This window comes from Zootermopsis nevadensis, unplaced genomic scaffold (assembly GCF_977971745.1).
Source record: "Zootermopsis nevadensis isolate Lab colony 2312 unplaced genomic scaffold, Znev_1.0 Znev_ptg000003l, whole genome shotgun sequence".
Taxonomy (NCBI): domain Eukaryota; kingdom Metazoa; phylum Arthropoda; class Insecta; order Blattodea; family Termopsidae; genus Zootermopsis; species Zootermopsis nevadensis.
Genome location: NW_028259135.1, coordinates 5,957,379 through 5,976,785, shown reverse-complemented (window position 1 = coordinate 5,976,785; position 19,407 = coordinate 5,957,379). Strand labels below are relative to the sequence as shown.

General features: G+C 36.6%; 1 protein-coding gene across 4 annotated transcripts; it reads right to left on the bottom strand.

Moving 5' to 3' along the window:
• Positions 1–9,723: 9,723 nt before the first annotated feature.
• Positions 9,724–19,388, bottom strand: LOC147874920 (uncharacterized). Of its 4 annotated transcripts, none has more exons than XM_087341005.1 (7): positions 19,138–19,388; positions 18,233–18,384; positions 17,854–17,967; positions 15,868–15,963; positions 14,919–15,148; positions 14,486–14,689; positions 9,724–11,856 (listed from the first exon to the last, which is right to left on the bottom strand). In XM_087341005.1, the coding sequence occupies exons 6-7, from the start codon at positions 14,681–14,683 to the stop codon at positions 11,731–11,733; spliced, it is 324 nt and encodes a 107-aa protein (XP_087197131.1). In that variant the 5' UTR covers positions 14,684–14,689; positions 14,919–15,148; positions 15,868–15,963; positions 17,854–17,967; positions 18,233–18,384; positions 19,138–19,388; the 3' UTR covers positions 9,724–11,730. The 4 variants fall into 2 exon arrangements, with proteins under 4 accessions (XP_087197131.1, XP_087197143.1, XP_087197135.1 ...); XM_087341009.1 differs by having other exon boundaries at positions 17,858–17,967.
• Positions 19,389–19,407: the final 19 nt, after the last annotated feature.

Below are 19,407 nucleotides of genomic sequence, written 5' to 3'. Positions count from 1 at the left end.
TGGGTTAGGATAGGTTGGGTTAGGATAGGTTGGGTTAGTTTAGGTTAAGTTAGGTAGGTTATGTTAGGTTAGGTTAGGTTAGGTTAGTTTAGTTTAGGTTAGGTTAGGTTAGGTTAGTTTATTTTTATTTAAGATATAAATTTTGGAAAAAGTATGTTATACCTTCTCATAAGAATAAAATTTTCGAGTTCTTCTCTCTGTAGAACTAAAAGTGCGTAAGAGCTTACATGATTAAGGGCTTTCCTTCCTAAGTTACACATTTATATAAAGAACGAGCTTAATACGTCACTTAAATTTATAAAATGAACGAGAGAATTACAGTTGGAAACAGTCACAGAAACTCTTAGTTGTTCTTCCGCGTGCGTGAATCAGGCATACATCACGCCTATCACACACTGCAATGTTCAAGATATTCTATGAAAAGTTGACTGGTACTCGTCTTGTCAAAGAACATCCCACTTCCTTTTCTGAACCAGAAGGAGCATCATCGTATTCACAAAAGCCCTCCAACGGGGTCTATCCTGAGCCAGTTCGCTCCATCGAGTCCCATCTCCCTAAGATCCATCTTAATGTTATCCTCCCACTGACGCCGAGGTCTTCCCAGAGGTCTCCTCCCTTCAGGCCTTGTAATTTCACCTCCCCTACCCACCCCCCTAACAACATCGAGTGAGGAGCTCGTCAAGCATTTTCTGTATTATCTGCCCCACTTCCGTTTTGGGTCCAAACATCTTCCTCAACACTCTGTTCTCAGAGGCCCTCAGTCCTCCCTCAAAGAGAAAGTCCACGTTTTGCACCCATAAATACTTTGCACTCAATAATATCAAGCATTCCCCGGATTTAATCTGCTGATGTAGGGAGATTATGAGAGGGAGATTCAACGATAATTAGGCTTGTAAAACCGAAATAAGAATTCTTCAGAGTTACCTAAAACGCTTTAATAATGTCGATTTATCAAGAAATGTAAAGCGTTAGAATTATTGTTCAGAATATAAACCCCACTTCTTAAGATCCATTTATTTTTATTAAGATTCTAATCTAAGAAACACATTATTATATTCTTAAAATTGTAAAAATTAATTGCCTACTGGAATATTGTTTTATTATCAATGATGCCGTGAACAAATAGAAGTCATTACTTGAAACTGAGTTAGAAAGAAGACAAGTCTAATTCTCTTACTCGAGTTCACAAATGCAGATGAAAACATGAAATGTGATGAACATTAATAATAAATAGGAATTCCTTACCTCAAACTTTGTTCAGTTGTAAGAGACCACGACGTCCACCGTCAATGATCGATCTAATCTAAAATATAATGGAGAGAGTTGAGGGCAGTATCACAGGTTTCTTAATAATTCTTATATAAGATAAGTAACTGTGATATTCTAAAACGTTTTTACCACCACAAAATTATCTACTCTACGACGCACTTCTTCTACAAGCGTATCACAGCTCAGCTCTTTCCGCAATAACGAAAGTCGGTTGTTGACGACAATAATGAAACACAACAATGCCGAGTAAACAGATGACGTTTCCTTGGTAACAAAAATTCCGAGTAAATAGATGTTACTTAGGTAACCATTATTGTTTATTTGTTGATAAACAGATGACGTTTCCTAGGTAATAAAATAATGAGGTTTGACGTTTCCCAGGTAACATAACAATGACGTTTCCTAGGTAACATAACAATGTTGTTAAACTTTTTCGTTATATTTTTGCCGAATGACACTGACCCTAAAATATAGACGTATTTACGTCAAAAGTGAATTACTCTAACTTATAATTTGGTTACATTCAATAATTAATTCTAAGTTCTTTTCCTATAAGAAGAGAACACGTTAAAAAATAATGAGAAGATTGCAATTTCATTGCCCTTATTTAAAAATAACGCCCTGTTTTAGTGAACTTGATTAAATTTAAAGATGATTTTTGAGGGGCGCTGGCGCTGAGCGAAAGAAAATGTTTCCTTCCTTCGAACCCCGGCACAGATGTTTTTTGTCGTTCGGATAGCGACCACTAGGGACGAATGGCGCTAAGGCAAATTCTGTTCTTGATCCTGGGAAATGATTCGATTGACTAAGGTCACAAGCCCGAAAACTATCTGAGACCCAGAAGATGAATTTGTAAGAAGCTGTCGTATTTCCCCTTAGTAAATACCGCAGAGTCTACCGGCCATGTGTACGAGGTGCGAACGGAAAGTTTCCATACTGTGTCTATAGAGGGCGAACCGGACATTCATAGTGAATCAGTGTGCCAGCCGGCATCATCGAATTAGCATTTGTTTCTTAGTTACGGGCGTTTTGGTAGTGCATTACACCGACCCTCCTGCTTTTTTGGAATGTTGGATTTTCAAATTTTGCCAAAGACTCGCCAAAACGGTTACGGAAACGTATGAAATGCCAAAGCAAGCATTTGGGGAGTCCGCAATGATTCGTGCACAAACTTTTGTGTGGGATTCACGTTTTAAAAATGGCCGAACCTCTGTCGATGATGACGAGCGTTCTGGACGACCATCTTCGAGCACAACGCCCAAAAATGTTACGAAGATTCGGCAGGCCATTCACGAAGATCGACGTCGTACCATCAACGACTTGTGCGACATTGTTGGGATAGGCTATGGGACCTGTCAGCTGATTCTGAAGGAAGAACTCCACATGCGACGCATCATGACAACGCGCCAGCGCACACCGCCCTCAAAGTTCGGCAGTTTTTGGCCTCAAACAACATGGCCGTCATCCCGCACCCTCCTTATTCGCCGGATTTAGCTCCGTGTGACTTCTTCCTCTTCCCAAAGATGAAAATTCAGCTAAAGGGAAGGAGATTTGAGACGATAGAAGATATTCAGGCAGAATCGCAGATGGTGCTTGACAGGCTAACAAAGAAAGATTTCCAGGGATACTTCCAGGCTTGGCAGCGGCGGCGTTGGGATCGTTGTGTTCACTCCCAGGGGAACTACTTCGAGGGTGATGGATGAATTTAATACCTGAGATAAGTGTACGGGTTTTTATAGGCGCAGTCTTGAGACTTTCCGATCGCACCTCGTATATGGTTGGGTGGAGAACAACAACAAATGTTAGACACGAAATTCCGACCTGAATTCAGTCTTGGTATCTGCAGAAGTAAAGCCTGGAGAGATATCAGAGAACAAATTCTAAGGCACCAAAGCTAATAGATACATATAATTTGGGCCAGTTCTAATTAAAGTAACAGCTACAAGGCATACGTGACTGACTATTATAATGAAGCACGTAAGCAAGACTGCTGATGAAGTGCGAACAAAATCCAAATTTTAAATAAACAGACCTGAATAATACGGAATCGATGCATGAAGGAAAGAAACATAGTAAAATGTTTATATAAAACATTAAAGATTTTCTCTTTTGAAAGGCTAACAAATAAACTTTGAAGTACAGTAGGAATGTGGTACTAATGACAGATTTATCTCGGCAACAAATGGTCGCCACCGGAATTAACACAGAGAGATGAAATTTGACCTCATAACCACAAACGACACGTTATATTTGCTTTTCCAAATCACTTGTTTAAAATTCCCACTAAAAATGTTGAGAAAATTTGTTTACTTTTTTTATGAAAGCCTTATGTTTCTTCCAGACCTCTGGATTTAGTGGTCTTTATAATAGTAGTCCAGAAGAAGTAGACGAATTTTGTCATTACTTGGTGCCCTCTATGACAAACCCCTTCTTATCTGTTCGGCGAAATTCAATAATCCTTACCATGAGGAATGATAGCTCTTGGAAGGACGTTACATCGAAACTCTATATATCTGAATGGAAGTGTAAATATAAGGACACGCATCCGTGCTGGGATCAAACTGAAGGAAGTTTCAGACTGTGTAGTAAGGAAGGACAATGTTCACTTTTTCGAAAACAGATTCGTCAGATTGAAGTTCGTGGCACCGAACATTAAGTTACAAAGAGGCATACGCCCACAATTTTTACTTACGCGATAAGAAACGAAGACAACGTATAAGTTCTTGTAATATTTATTCTACGCCTTCACCTAATATAAAAATAATATCTGATACCGGAACCTAGGGACCCGGAAACTTGTAAAGTGTAATCAGTTACGAGTGATGTTCAAATTTGACCTAGACATTTATTTGTATGGACGTCTGCAGGCTTAAATCGAAATCTGAACCATGTCCATATATATATATAGATTGACTAAACAAAACTCAAATGCAGTTCAAGAAAAGAAGATAACAAATACAATAATAGTGGTGTGTACCAATTAAAATGTAGAAGCTGCGAGCAGGTCTATATTGGCCAAACCGGTAGGGATTTTAAAATAGATTTAAAGAACACGTCCACGACATTAGATTCAATTTAACAAAATCGAAATATGCGGAACACATCATCGAAAACGGACATGGATACGGCCCCATAAATGATATCATGAACATATTGAGAATAGCTCCAAAGTGTAAAATGCCAGATATTTTAGAAAGATTCCATATATACAAAAGTAGTAAACACAAAACCTTCATTAACGAACAAAACACCAAAGATTCTAACGTATAATCTGACCTATCATTAAACAGGAGAAAGTAATTTTTTTAATAGTTGGCCACCCTGATTTCAAGCTTATATATACCCATGCATATCCAACTGACGATCTCTCACCCACGGTTCTGGAGTTCGCAGGTACAGACGACGAGACCAGCAAAGGCCCCGAACAACGGGATCAACAGCTAAGTGCGAGACTTACTCCTGTGAATAACAGCATCTAGTGCAGTGTCACTTCAAAACCCTTGTCATATACGTTTTCATTTTTAATTCTGAATCTAGTTTGAACCATTTGACTAAATGTATTAATTTCCCTGATGCCACCTCTTGAGGTCGAAACGCGTATGGCAATAATGTCCGTCATAGCGTAAATACTTGTTGGTTTGTTTACTCTATATTCTAATACACTACACGGTATGCAACGTTTTAAGACTGGTAAAAGTTTACGAAAGTTTCAGAGGTCTTTGCTGCCTCCATTATCATGCCGATGAGTAGCCATCACCTTGATGATGGAGGCAGCAAAGACATCTGAAACTCTGGTAAACGTCTACCAGGTTACAAGGTGCTAGAATCTAGAAGACAGCCATCTCCGTACTCACCACTGTGAGAGAACCTCACATCCTACAAGGTGGCAATGCTTTCTATGCTGCCACTTTGTCCCCGCAGATTGAGATAGTACGTGTCTGTAGACTCTCTCCATCGTCAGTTGAGAGGTGGCAGTGCTTTTGTGTCTATGAAAGGCCTTGCCATTCAGCCCTGAAGGTGGAGACTATTTTTCTCTACTGATTCTTGTAAGAAAATAAGGGCTTGAAGATGGTGACGGTATGATTCTCTGATTCTACAGAAGACTTGAGACAGCACAAAACTCAGAACAACATCACAGTCACATAAAGGAGAGATCAAATTTTGAATTGGTTCTTGTAGAATGACTGTTCTCTGTAAAATGGTTTGACCTAAGTACTTTTTGGGGTAATCTTGGGAAGCCAATTGTTAAAAATCTTTGTTCTTATGTGTATCAGTATGATGGTTTTTCACTTAATTTAACTGGTGTTACTAAATGCATATGGATTTCAGTGTTTTTAAATAGATAATTTTTCTGGTTTGATATTGATTCTTTTGGTATTGACACGCCACGGTGGTCTAGCGGTTAGAACGCTGGCCTTGTAATCCTGGGGTCTCGGGTTCGATTCCCGGCGGTGCCCGAATTTATAACTTGTGTTGGGCAAGGCCGTGGTCTAGGCAACACGGAGTTTTCCTCCGTGGCATCCCAACAATTACTCCATTCACACTCAGAGGAAGGCAATGGCAAACCACTTCTGGATCATCTGCCAAGAACGTATATGAACAGGTCCCAGTCCGAGAAAAGGATGGAAGGATCCTGTTCATATGGACCTGTCGTCAGACAGAACACTAAATAATAAATAAGGTATCTAGTATTTCCCGTCGTCGAATCAGGCGAATATTTCAGACCATGTGATAATTTCATATGCATCAGCTTTAATAAAAGGTAAGAAGATCATGTATGGGAATGACGGATAAAAAATGCGCGCATTTCTTGTTGTGAACAGTAAATTTTAATTCGTATGAAAGGGAAGCTTACAATAAAGAGGAACGCAGAAGTTTTACTAGAGGCTAGTAGACAGGTGGGGCTAGAAGTAAATTCAGAAAAAACTAAGTACATGTTAGTATCTCGTCATCAGAAGACAGGCGGGCAAAATTATCTTAGGGTAGCTAATAAGTCCTTTGAAAGGGTTTCAAAGTTCAAATATTTGGGAACAACAATAACAAATCAAAATGACACTGATGAGGAAGTTAGGAGGAGATTAAATTCTGGAAATGCTTGCTACTTCTCAGTTCGAAATATTTTGTCTTCCCGTCTGATTTCTAAGACCCTGCAAATTAAAGTATACAAAACAATAATCTTACCTGTTGTTTTGTATGGGTGCGAAACATGGTCTCTCACTCAGAGGGAGAATCACGGATTGCAGGTGTTTGAGAAACGGGTGTTGAGGAGGATATTTGGGCCTAAGAGAGAAGACGATAGGGTCTGGAGGAAACTGCATAATGATGAGCTTAAAAATCTGTACTGCTCACCCAGTATTGTGAGGGTGATTAAGTCGAGAAGAATGAGATGGGCGGGGCATGTAGCACGCATGGATGGGACAAGAGGTGTGCACCGGGTATTGGTTGGGAAGCCTGAGGGGAAGAGACCGCTGGGGAGACCTAGACGTAGATGGGAGGATAATGTCATGCGGGATCTATAGGAGATAGGAGTTGAAGGAGACTGGATTTTGTAGGCCCAGGACAATGTTCAGTGGAGAGTTTTTCTTAATTCGGTGATGAACCTTCGGGTTCTGTAAGCCATCTAGTTAGTTAGTTAGTTAGCATTAGAACACTCACTAAGATATTCAAAAACACAAATGTAAAAGTAGCATATAAAGTTAAAAACACCATAAAATTCAAATGCAGTTCAAGAAAACAAGATAACAAATACAATAAAAGTGGTGTGTACCAATTAAAATGCGGAAGCTGCGAGCAGGTCTATATTGGCCAAACTGGTAGGGATTTTAAAACTAGATTTAAAGAACACGTCCACGACATTAGATTGAATTTAACAAAATCAAAATATGCAGAACACATCCTCGAACACGGACATAAATACGGCCCCATAGATGATATCATGAACACATTAAGAGTAGCTCCAAAAGGTAAAGTGCTAAATATCTTAGAAAAATTCCATATATACAAAAGTAGTAAACACAAAGTCATCTTCAACGAACAAAACACCAAATATTCTAACGTATTATTTGACCTAGCATTAAACAGGAGAAAGTAATTTTTCAATAGTTGGCCACCCTGATTTCAAGCTTATATATACCCATGCATTCCCAACTGACGGTCTCTCACCCATGGTTTTGGAGTTCGCATGTACAGACGACGCGACTACAGCTCGCCGAGACCAGCCACGGACACCGAACAACGACATCAACAGCTAAGTGCGAGTTTTACTCCTGTGAATAACAGCATCTAGTGCATTGTCACTTCAAAACTCTTGTCATATGCGTTTTCATTTTTAATTCTGAATCTAGTTTGAACCATTTGACTAAATGTATTAATTTCCCTGATGCCACCTCTTGGGGTCGAAACGCGTATAGCAATAATGTCCGTCATAGCGTTTATAGTTGTTGGTTTGTTTATACCAGTGTATACAGTGCTACAACCCAGAAGACACCCATATTTATTTCCACCTTAACACTGAATACGGAGGCAGTCTAGAGAGAAAAATACCTCACAACAGAAAGTAAGAAACCGACCTGCCACCTCAACAGGCTTCTACTAGACTATGTGCTGCACGATCCCAGAAGACAATCATCTTTAATGTATAATAAATAAATGGTTTGTGCAGACAGAAACAGTGCTTATTACTTTATTATCACTCTTGTGGTGGGGATTTTATTGTGTAAAGTAATAAGCACTGTTTCTGTCTGCACAAACCATATGATGCATTATTGTTGGCATGTAAGATTCCAAACAAAAATAACCCCCTTCCTATTCTTTTTGCTTCGCTCTTGCATGTTTCTTGGTATGGAGGAACCAGCGGAAAAGGTTTTTCCTCTTCTTATTTTTTCCTTCTTCCTGTACAACTGCTGACATGGGGGATACAAAAGAAGGAGCATTCTCTTCTATTTTATCTTCCTCCTGCTCCTTCTGCATCGTCAGTGGCATGGCAGATTCACAAGAAGATGCATTTCCTTCTTTTCCTTCCTCCTGTGTAATTCTTAACATACCAGATTCACAAGAAGATGCATCCTCTTCTCTTGTATCTCCCTCCTGCTCCTTAGGCATCGTCACTGGCATGGCAGATTCACAAGAAGATGCATTTCCTTCTTTTCCTTCCTCCTGTGTAATTCTTAACATACCAGATTCACAAGAAGATGCATCCTCTTCTCTTGTATCTCCCTCCTGCTCCTTCAGCATCACAGCTTCTCTTGTGAGAGGTGACTACACAACACATGGCCTACACTTAAATTCCTTGGGCAAAAAGAGGCTAGCACATCTGATTGCTGGAAGAATATGTGGTGGCCATGTGTCAAGTGTTAGCAACATTCCTGTAATTACCCATGTCAGAGCCTCGCCTTTTGTAGCTTAAAATCAAAAGCACAGAGGTGCTTGACATATATTGATTGCAATTTCCTTGGTCATAAAGTTTGCAGTAAAAATGTTAACCCAATAAATTCATTAAATATCTTTCATCAAAACATCAGAGGAAAAAAGTAAAAGTGATGAGTTAAAACATCCTTTGGAAATAGACAGCATAAATCCCCATATATTGTGCCTAAGCGAACATCACATAGTTGAACAGGATTTGCTGCACCTCACATTAGATGGTTATTCATTAGGTTCCAGTTTCTGTAGACAAAACCTGCAGAGGGGAGGAGTATGTATTTTTGTTAAGAAAGACCAATGTTTCAACAAAATTGATATTTCACAACACTGTAAAGAACAGGATTTAGAAATTTGTGCAATTCAGCTAGAGACAAAAACAGCCAACTTAGTTATATTAAGCCTATACAGAGCTCCATCTGGTAATTTTCAACAATTTCTAAAGGGACTTGATGCTACTCTAAAGTATCTGTATAATCCAAAAACTGAATTTTTAATCTGTGGCGACATGAATGTAGACTATCTAAATGAAAACTGCCGGAAAAAACATTTAAACTCACTACTGGCAACATATAATTTGATGCATACTGTAAATTTTGCAACAAGAATTCAAAATGACTCAAGAACAGCAATTGATAACATTTTTGTGGATATTATAAGACTTAGCTCAACTTCTACTTCTCCCATAATAAATGGACTATCAGACCATGATGCCCAGTACCTTATGATTAATAATATTGCTGCAGATACTAACTTAATACCTTTGAAGCAGAAGAAAAGAAAAATAAATAATGAAACCATCATGCAGTTTCAGCTTCTGCTGAAGAATGAAACATGGGTTTCTATGTATGAAGTCAATGATACCAACAAAAAGTTTAACTCATTTTTGTGTACTTTTATAAATATTTTTGAAGCTAGTTTCCCTATTACATATGAAACTATAGGCAAAATAAAGAATGACTGGATTACGCAAGGAATAAAAGTATCTTGCAAGAATAAAAGGAATCTGTTTATCTACAGTAGGAACAGTAAAGACCCAAATGCAAGAGCATTTTATGTTAAGTATTGTAAAATTCTGAACAATGTTATAAAAGAGGCTAAAAAGCAGCATTACAGTAGACTTATAGCAAAATCAGACAATAAAATAAAAACAACATGGAACATAATAAAAAGGGAGACAGGAAAAATATATTTATCAGAACAGATGCCATCTGTTCTAATAAACAATGAAAAAGTAAATGATCCTGGAACAGTGGCTAATGCCTTCAATAAGTTTTTTCTAACAATTACTGAAAGCTTAAATTTAAATCAAACAGGGACAGAAGATGCTGTTTCCATTTTAAAAGCTGCATTTCCTGTAAAATTTTCTGGCCTTCATATCATTCCAACCACCGAAACTGAGGTGAAAAGTGTAATAAATTCCCTCAAATCAAAAACTCATCAGGTTATGATGAAATAACAAGTAAAATTTTGAAGGCTTGTTCAGTTTTAATTAGTCGTCCATTAACCCACATTTGTAATCACTCATTATACACAGGCATTTTCCCGGACCGCCTTAAAATATCAGTAGTACGACCACTGTACAAGGTGACAAAAGCAATATAACAAATTACAGACCAATTTCACTTTTAACTACCTTTTCTAAAGTGCTTGAGAAGATTATGTACAATAGATTAAGTCATCATATGCATGCTAACAACATATTAGTCCAGGAACAATTTGGCTTCAGGAAAGGTGTATCCACTGAAAATGCAGCCTTCAAGCTAACAGACAATGTGCTTAAATCTATTAACCAAAAAATGCATGTTGGAGGAATTTTCTGTGATTTAGCAAAAGCTTTTGACTGTGTAAATCATGAAATTTTGTTGGATAAATTGCATTTTTATGGCATTCAAGGAATAGCAGCGCAATGGTTCAGATCCTATTTAACAGATAGAAAGCAAAAGGTCGAAGTAAAAGCACCTAAAATTTTTTTTCTCAAACTGGGGAACAATAAAACATGGAGTTCCCCAAGGGTCAATTTTAGGGCCCTTGCTTTTTATAATATATGTAAATGACCTTCCTCCAACAATAAAAACAATAAATACTTTAACAGAACCCATAATATTTGCTGATGACACAAGCGTCATAATTTCAAATAAAAGTTTTGATGATTTTTGTTCAACATCAAACATAGTTCTGTCTCATATGAGTAAATGGTTTACTGCTAACAAGCTGGCCCTAAATCTAGATAAAACGAATATAATAAAATTTATAACAAATAACTCACCACAATGTGCTTTAAGTATTGGTTATAATGGAAGGTATATACAAGAGTCAGTAAATACAAAGTTCCTGGGTTTACAAATTGATAACCACCTGAATTGGAATAATCATATTGATAAACTGGTACCTAAGTTAAGTGGCGCATGTTACGCAGTTAGATCTCTGTTGCATGTCAGCAACACTGACACACTCAGATCAGTATATTTTGCCTATTTTCACTCTTTAATGAAATATGGAATAATTTTTTGGGAAAATTCATCAAACATCAAAAAGATATTCACTTTACAAAAGAAAATTGTTAGATTATTGGCTGGTGTAAAACCTAGGAATTCATGTAGAAGTCTGTTTAAGAGATTAGAAATCTTACCTCTTCCATGTGAATAAATATTCTCATTAATGAATTTTATTGTAAATAACCAAGAACTCTTTCAAACTAATTCTGCTATACACCATGTCAACACAAGAAATAAAAATCAGCTTCATAGACCAATTGCCAACCTCTCATGTTTTCAGAAGAGTGCATATTATGCAGGGATCAAAATTTTCAACAGTCTACCATCTAATCTCTCAAGTCTTGTAAATAAAAAGGCACAATTTAAAACAGCATTGAAAAGATACTTAATTACACACTCCTTTTACTCTGTCGATGAATTCCTAATGTCTACAAGTAAGTCGTAACTTATCCTTTGTTTGTATTTTTGTGACATTTATATGACTTGTATTTGTATAACATGTATTGTATTATTATGACTTATTCTACATTCTATTGTCATCTGACTAACTTATGGATCCATGGAATGTAATAAAGATGTATGTATGTATGTATGACGGTACAGAGGATTCAGAAGAAGAAGAATAATCTTCATTGCTATCCTCCATTATTGTTGGCAAGGCGACACACTTCTGTAACATTGAAACATTTTAAGCATGACCAAACATTGTTATGGATGGAACAATTTCGCCAAGTACCCAGAATATCATAACAGTTCTTTTCTGTTTCTATAAGTTAGCAAGTTATGAACTGTATGCACGCAATTCTAAAAATGTCATATTAGCAACTATGTTCAGTGACGACAGAGTTGTCTGGGAGAATCGACATACAGAAAGAAGTTGCTGTTCACATGACACATTTCTTATGCAATAGACAGAAATTGTACGTAAGTATCAATTCAAATAGTAAATGTGTATGTAATCGTACAGGCACAACAAAAGTTGCTTATATTTTCAAACATACGTAAAACTGAAGCTTTTTTGCTCTGATGGACTGCAGCACTAGAGAGTATGAGAGTATTTATAACAATTTCTCAAACTTAAATTAAAATTTACAAGACTGATTAATGCATTTTAAAGTTCGAGAGATGGATTAACGGACACTTCATACAGCTCTTAACCCTTTGCGGTCGTATGTTGGGCTGAGTCCGACATTTAAAAATCGGAGTTCCGGTCCGATGTCGGACTGAGTCTGCCACGTATTTTACGAATTTTTTACGTGATCTGGAGTCAAACTGAGGCTAACAAACAGTGTCAGCCTATCATTCAAGCCTTCTTCTTTGCACTAGTTCTATGCTAGTTTTATTGGTAAGACTTGGTGTGGAATCCTGGCTTCCTAAAGGAAGCCAGGATTCCACACCAAGTGTTTTGCCATACATCTTATAGTGAAGGAATACCATCGGGTGTGTTGCTGTCATATTTACTTAGAACAAAAGTATTTTAAATCTGATCAAGTTATAAACAAATATCCCATCTTCCTACTAAGAAATTATATTTTTTTAATCATCATTGATGCATAGAGCAATCTACCGCTGACATATGCATATTTATTCGTCTTCTTATCAAGCATTCTTCATGTGTAGTGACTTCATCGTTTACACTTTGCATTCTGTTACACTTTTATAGTGCTGAACTGGTCTTGATCTTCCGAATACAATCGGCGCAACACGAAGCACAGCTCTGAGATTATGAAATCCAATGCTTAGACATCGTATATCTGCATGCAAAAAGAGATGTCTATTGACTTGGAATTGCTTTATTCTCTACCAAACGACAGCAAGCAGAAAGGCAACACTTACTACACATGTCAATAGCGACAGTGGTACAGTTCGCGAAAAAAATTTCACACGGTCAGTGTTCAAAAAAAAGGAACTGTCATCCTCTCATCAGAACATATTTTCACCATATTTAGCAAAGTTTCTTCTGTTCTATGCAAGTTATAAAAGAAAATCAAACCTGTTCAAAATAGTAGTTCAATTTATACAGTTTGTGGTATTTAAATAGACCAGAAAAGAACCATAATGGTATTTAAAAGGGACCGCAAAGGGTCAAAGAGGGCTTTCCTAAAACAGGAGCATTGTTTCTAAATTACTATAAAAGTAATTATTACATTCATTTCTCTGTCATCGCTGCCAATTTCACCCTGTCTCTTTATCATTTCTTCCATTAAACACAGCCTATTTTCCTGAAAGAGGGAAATATTTTAAATGTCACCAAAGACTTATGGGAGGAACTATTTCAGAAAGTGTAGATAATAGTACAACAGTTTTTTATGATCCATGAAGCTAACAAGTTAGGAAATGTATACATAATATTACAATTCTGTGCTTTGCCAGAATGTGAAAAATCAAGATGGCATCAGTAACAACAGAGTTGTCTATACGGAATCGTATATTGAGAAAACATGAAGCTTACATGATGCACTTCACGTGTCTTTGACTGAAATTCTAGACACATTCCAGTACCACTAGTAAATGTCTCTATAACCACACTAGCAGAACAATCACTTTACTGTAATTTATTTACCTTCTCCGTAAAGTACTTAGTGTGTTCACAACATTCTTTTTTTAAATTTGCTGAATCAGAATATTATTAAGGTCGCATATTTTTTCAAATATGCCTCAAACTGAATTTGGGTATAGTTGCTGTGAACTCAGAAATTTACAGTTTTCTGTTGCTCAGTTGGACTGCAGGACTTGTGAGTATGCGAGTATTTATAACAATTTCCCAAACATAAATTAAAATTTACAAGATTGATTAATGTATTTTAATGTTGGTGAAATGGATTAACGGACACTTCATACAGCTCTTAAAGAGGACTCTTCTAAAGCAGGTGCATTATTTCTTAATTACTATAAAAGAAATTATTAACTTCATTTTCAACAGCGACATAGTGTAGTTACTAATCCAGTTTGATTACACCGAACAGCAACCAATACAAAATATTTTAAAGGGATGTATGACTTTTCAACACACTGTACCCACGTAGAACTGCACAATTCATACTCATAGAGAAATGAAGTCCACTGTCCTGTTTTCTGGATCCTAATTCAGTGGGGTAAGATTAAATTACATCTTTCTGGAACTGCTGCCTCTATCATGCCACGTGTCCACATCCCGTAATGATATATGTTGTAATATGGTGCAGTGGTGGAATATTGACAGGGAAAACAGAACAACTAGGGCAGAGTAACTTGGCCGAGTGGTACTTTTCAAATGCCATTTTAGTTATGCTATATTCTATACTTAAAATGTCTCTTACCATCCATATTTTGTCAACTTCCTCTTGCAGCCGCTGTCCAGTTGCTTCATTATCTTCTCCAAGTAAGTGATTATCCACTTCAGTAATGAATGGGGATTGATCACTTAACTCAGATGTGCCAGTCTTTTGCACGATTTCTCCGTCATTGCTGCCAAGTTCATTCTGACCCTCTATTATTTCTTCATTTGAACTCAGCATATTCTCCTGAAACATAAATTAAAATTTACAAGATTGATTAATGCATTTTAAATTTGAACAGATGGATTAACCCATACTTCATACAGCTTCACTTCAGAGTAATCCCCACAGAAATTGATGTATGTATTCATGTAAAGTATTTGTTCTTGACTACTTTTAAGCAAAACAGGAATGTGAGGACACATTTTAGTAACAACATTATTGCTTGTCTGTCCTTCATTTCTGTGCCCCTCACCTGTTTTTCCGTTCCATTTTCATAATCTGATTTACATTCATCTTCTTTCGTCTCACACTGTGCATCTTCCTCTCCATTACTCCACTGTTTACATGGCTATCCATATCAGACATGAACTGAGAATGGTCATTCAGATCGCCACATAAAATCATTTGCAGAATTGGTTTGAGACCTCTTATGATTTCATCGTTTCCCTCTACTATTCTTTGCTGTATACTCAGCATATTCTCCTAGAAGAGTGAAATATTTTAGATATTACCAAACATTTTTATGGGTGGAACTACTTGATCATGCATGCAGAATACCGAAACTTTGTTATTTTCTGCTCCAATAAATTAACAGACTACAAGGAACTAAATACTGTCATCAGTGCGCATTCAGCTCACAGTGGCCACTTATAAAAACAGCACTATATCTAACAAAAGATTGTCGAAAGATATCTGTCTTCTGGCTTTGAAGTCCTTGTAGTCTGGTAGTAGTAAATTACTTCTGAGAGGTCCTTGTTGCTTCCATTATCAATTACCATGATGATTTAGGAAGCAAGGACCTCAGATACGTTGGTAAACTTCTTCCAGACCACACAGGCTCATAACACAGAACTTTCTACTTATACCTGTTAGAACCTCAAATCCTACTGATAAATCAAATAGCTCACAGCTTCTGCTTGATTAATCCATTACACCATCACTGCATACTGACCTCAGTGCACATTCAGCTCACAGTGGCCACTTATAAAACCAGCACTATCTAACAAGAGCTATTTCATTCCATGTTAAAATTACTATGCAGTGACAGAATTCCTAAAATAGTACTTCAAATCCCCTGTTTCAACTATGTTAATTTCGCAGAAAATAACACTATGTGGCGTGATTATCGCTAAAAGTGTAAAGGGTTATAAAGCATTTGTGTGATAGCGTGGACAAAAAGCCAGTAAGGATTCGATACATACTTATTTCTGATATAGTGATCGCTCCTCTTCGACTACCACCATCAGTGATTCAATGTGACGTCTCATATCATCTATCTCTGGCTTCTGGCTGCAAATCTAGAACCAGGAGAAAACAACATTTAAACACGTGTCTGAAATTTGTTGTAAGATCTCAATCAAATTTGTTATTTACTTTAATTTACATAGAGAAGGATATGTTCACATTGCTCTATGTATTTGATTCTGTTGTAGGTGGATTAAATTTGGTGACATTGGTAACTAAAACCTATATGATAATGATATCACGGATGTTCTAGCCAGTAAGTAACAGGTATGCAACATAGAGCCCATGGACTGCATGTGGTGAACAGAACAAAATATTTGGCTCTTGATTCTGTCTAGTTTTCTGTAAAACAGGTTCATGTCAAAATAGAACACAGTGCACTTCCCACCTTTAAGTGAAAGAGGTAAATGTCTCATTCATTGCAGCAGGATATGCACCCGCAGTTGGTACTTTGAGAGAAAAGGTTCCAAGGCGTTAGAATACACATTTTTTAAAAAAATGTGAATCTTGCATTGAATCAGATGTTGAGGTTATATCAGAAAAGTTCCATGTAGAGCTCATAGAATTGTAAAGCAAATAATGAATGAAATTAAAAAAATTCTGAAACTGTTAACTTCTTCAAAATAATCTCACCTACGTAAATGTAAATGCATATACTATAAATTAATTATTTGAAAGTTCCTGCATTTGTCGCCAACTGTTTTAAAAAAAAGATGCATCTCAAACAAACGTTAAGTTGGAAACTTATGTACAAACATATGCAAAGTGAATAACAGTAGCCTCTGACCTCATGAACCACAACGAGTGCCAGATATCACATTAATGTTCAGCAGTTCAAAACTACATACAGATTTGCATTGCAGTCTTGACATGTTTTTCTATACTCCATTTCCACATGAATGGGAATCCAAGACGTTTCTGTGACCAAGCCTATAGCCGCTTCTTTTCTCTGAATATTAATATTTATTTTAATTGTTACAATTACTTCTATCTACTGTTTTCATATCTATATTAAAATATTTCAAAAGTAAGGATTTTGAGAAGGTCGCATAGCCAAAGCAACAGTCAATTTCATCATTCCCTAGTACTCAAGAACATCTTTTGTGTCTAATTAAGTGCAGGTGTAAATATCAAACATGAATCGGCCCATTAATATTCATTGCAAGTTATTTGGAGCCGTATTACCAGGAGAAAATAACATTTAGAGGCTTGTGTGACAATACTCTGTTACCGGTGTAAAAATCCTCAATAAATCTGATAATTACAGCACTCATAAAAAGTGACAGTGGAACCACGGTTCCGGAGAATTTGACGTAAATACGTCTATATGGAAAGGAAGTTTATATATTGGCTTTATTCTAAATATTTCCTTCATACCCGCTTTACAATTGAGTAAAGTTTGATTAAGACTTTGCTTATTTAACTTGAATTAGTTACGCTTAAGATGGGTCAGTGATAGCTGAATGTAATGTAATGTAATGTAAGGTAATGTAAGGTAAGGTAATTTAAGGTAAGGTAATGTAATGTAATTTAAGGGAAAGTAATGTAATGTAATGTTTTATAGGTAATAACAATGCTAAGTAAACAGATGACGTTTCCTAGGTAACAATAATGCCGAGTAAACGGATAACGTTTCCTAGGTAACAACAATGCTGAGTAAACAGATGAGGTTTCCTAAGTAACATAATAATGAAGTTACACTTTTTCGTTTCCCTTTTTCGTAACACTATTTCGTAACACTTTTTCATAACACTTTTTCATAACACATTTTTGCCGAATGACACAGACCCTAAAATATAGACGTATTTACGTCAAAAAGTATGGCAACTTAAATATTGCTTGCTGTATGCATCTGATTGTTTCAAAAGTATTAATTTCGACTAAGTTTGATATTTATTCCATACACCCTGACAAATGATGATAGCAAAGAGCTCCACACTTACCAACCCCATATCCACTGCATCTTCTTAAGGGAGCCTCCATCTCACTGCCTCAAGAAATTCATTTATGTCAGCGACAATCACATGGTACATCGCTTTCATCTCTGGTATGATGATCTGCCACCAAGAGAAAATAACATTTATACTTGTATGTCACAGTAATCTGTTATTTATGGAACGGTCTTCAATGAATTTGGCAAAACAAAAATTTGCAGGCTGAGATTTCAGCACAGAGACTGGGCTAATCTAAAAGAACTATGTAAATTTTACAAACTTTCAAGTAACTCATTATGTAATTTTCTCTACTTGCCACTTACAGCATGTATACACTACAGGACTTTATTCTGGCATGTTCAGTCAGATAGAGGGACAGTGTACCTACCTTGAAAACATATAAAATCACAAACATCATGAACAGGAAGCAGACTACTTTAGTGGAGCAGATGCAGCTGGGTAGAAAATTTATCAGCCCTGCCATTACTTTGTCTTTGTAGGCAATGATCGAAGGTGCTGGGCCTTGTAACGACAATATAACTGCAACAGAATATTTAGACTATTAGTACGATCATGAAAGTGCACATCATATTATGGTCTTCCTCGATAAATGGATACTTGTCTGCTCAAGAAATTTCTTTCTTTTAATGAATCTCTACTGTCATTACTATATTAAAAAGGCACTGCTATTTTATCATATCCTGAGCAGTTTTACACCCAACCACAGCAATTAGTAGAAATGTAGTTTTGTGTAGATCATCTTTAATCTTATAAAACATATTATGGGAGCACAAATGATTCTGGACTTCGTGGTAGCAGACATTCTCAGAATACAATTTGTCCCTAATTTATTCATGAATACAATTTTGATTATTTGTTATTGCTTCTAAATATTCGAACTTAGCAAATGTAGTGCTTATTCTTTAGCAGATTAAGTTTTGTAGCCGATGGCCTAAACGTCTGAAATTAGGGCTCCCAAGCATAGTTTCTAATACCTCCAGACAAAAAAGATGTTAATGACTGCAACATACGTTTCTAGTCAGTTATAAATATTCAAAGATATTTCTACGTAATGTTAAATCACAAATAAGAATCGGATCTCTTTTAATTCATTCTTAGGAACTAAATTCCGAAAACGCTTTTTTAAGCAACACTGGTTTGTTAGCAGACAGTTGCAATGGCGATATTTATCACGGTATTCTCATTATATAATTACATCCTTATAAAGATTTTTACATTCATGTTAAACACAAGCAAATTAAAAGGAATTTAAACATCCAATATTCCACTTACTAATGTCTATTTCCCCCATTGCTCAAAAAAAGAAAAAATATTGTGATGTGGGTTGGTAATTACGACATTGGTTGTCAACCCTTGATTTTTGGGGTCTGCTGTCTTGGCTCCGACCCGACTGTAAACTTCGTTCAATTGCAAGAGACCACGATGTCCTAAAGCGATGATCAATTTAATCAAAACTAAATCGTCTTTTTAACAGCACAAAATTATCTACTCTACAACACACTTCTCTTCCATCCGACTCAGAGCTCAGCTCTTTTCGCAATG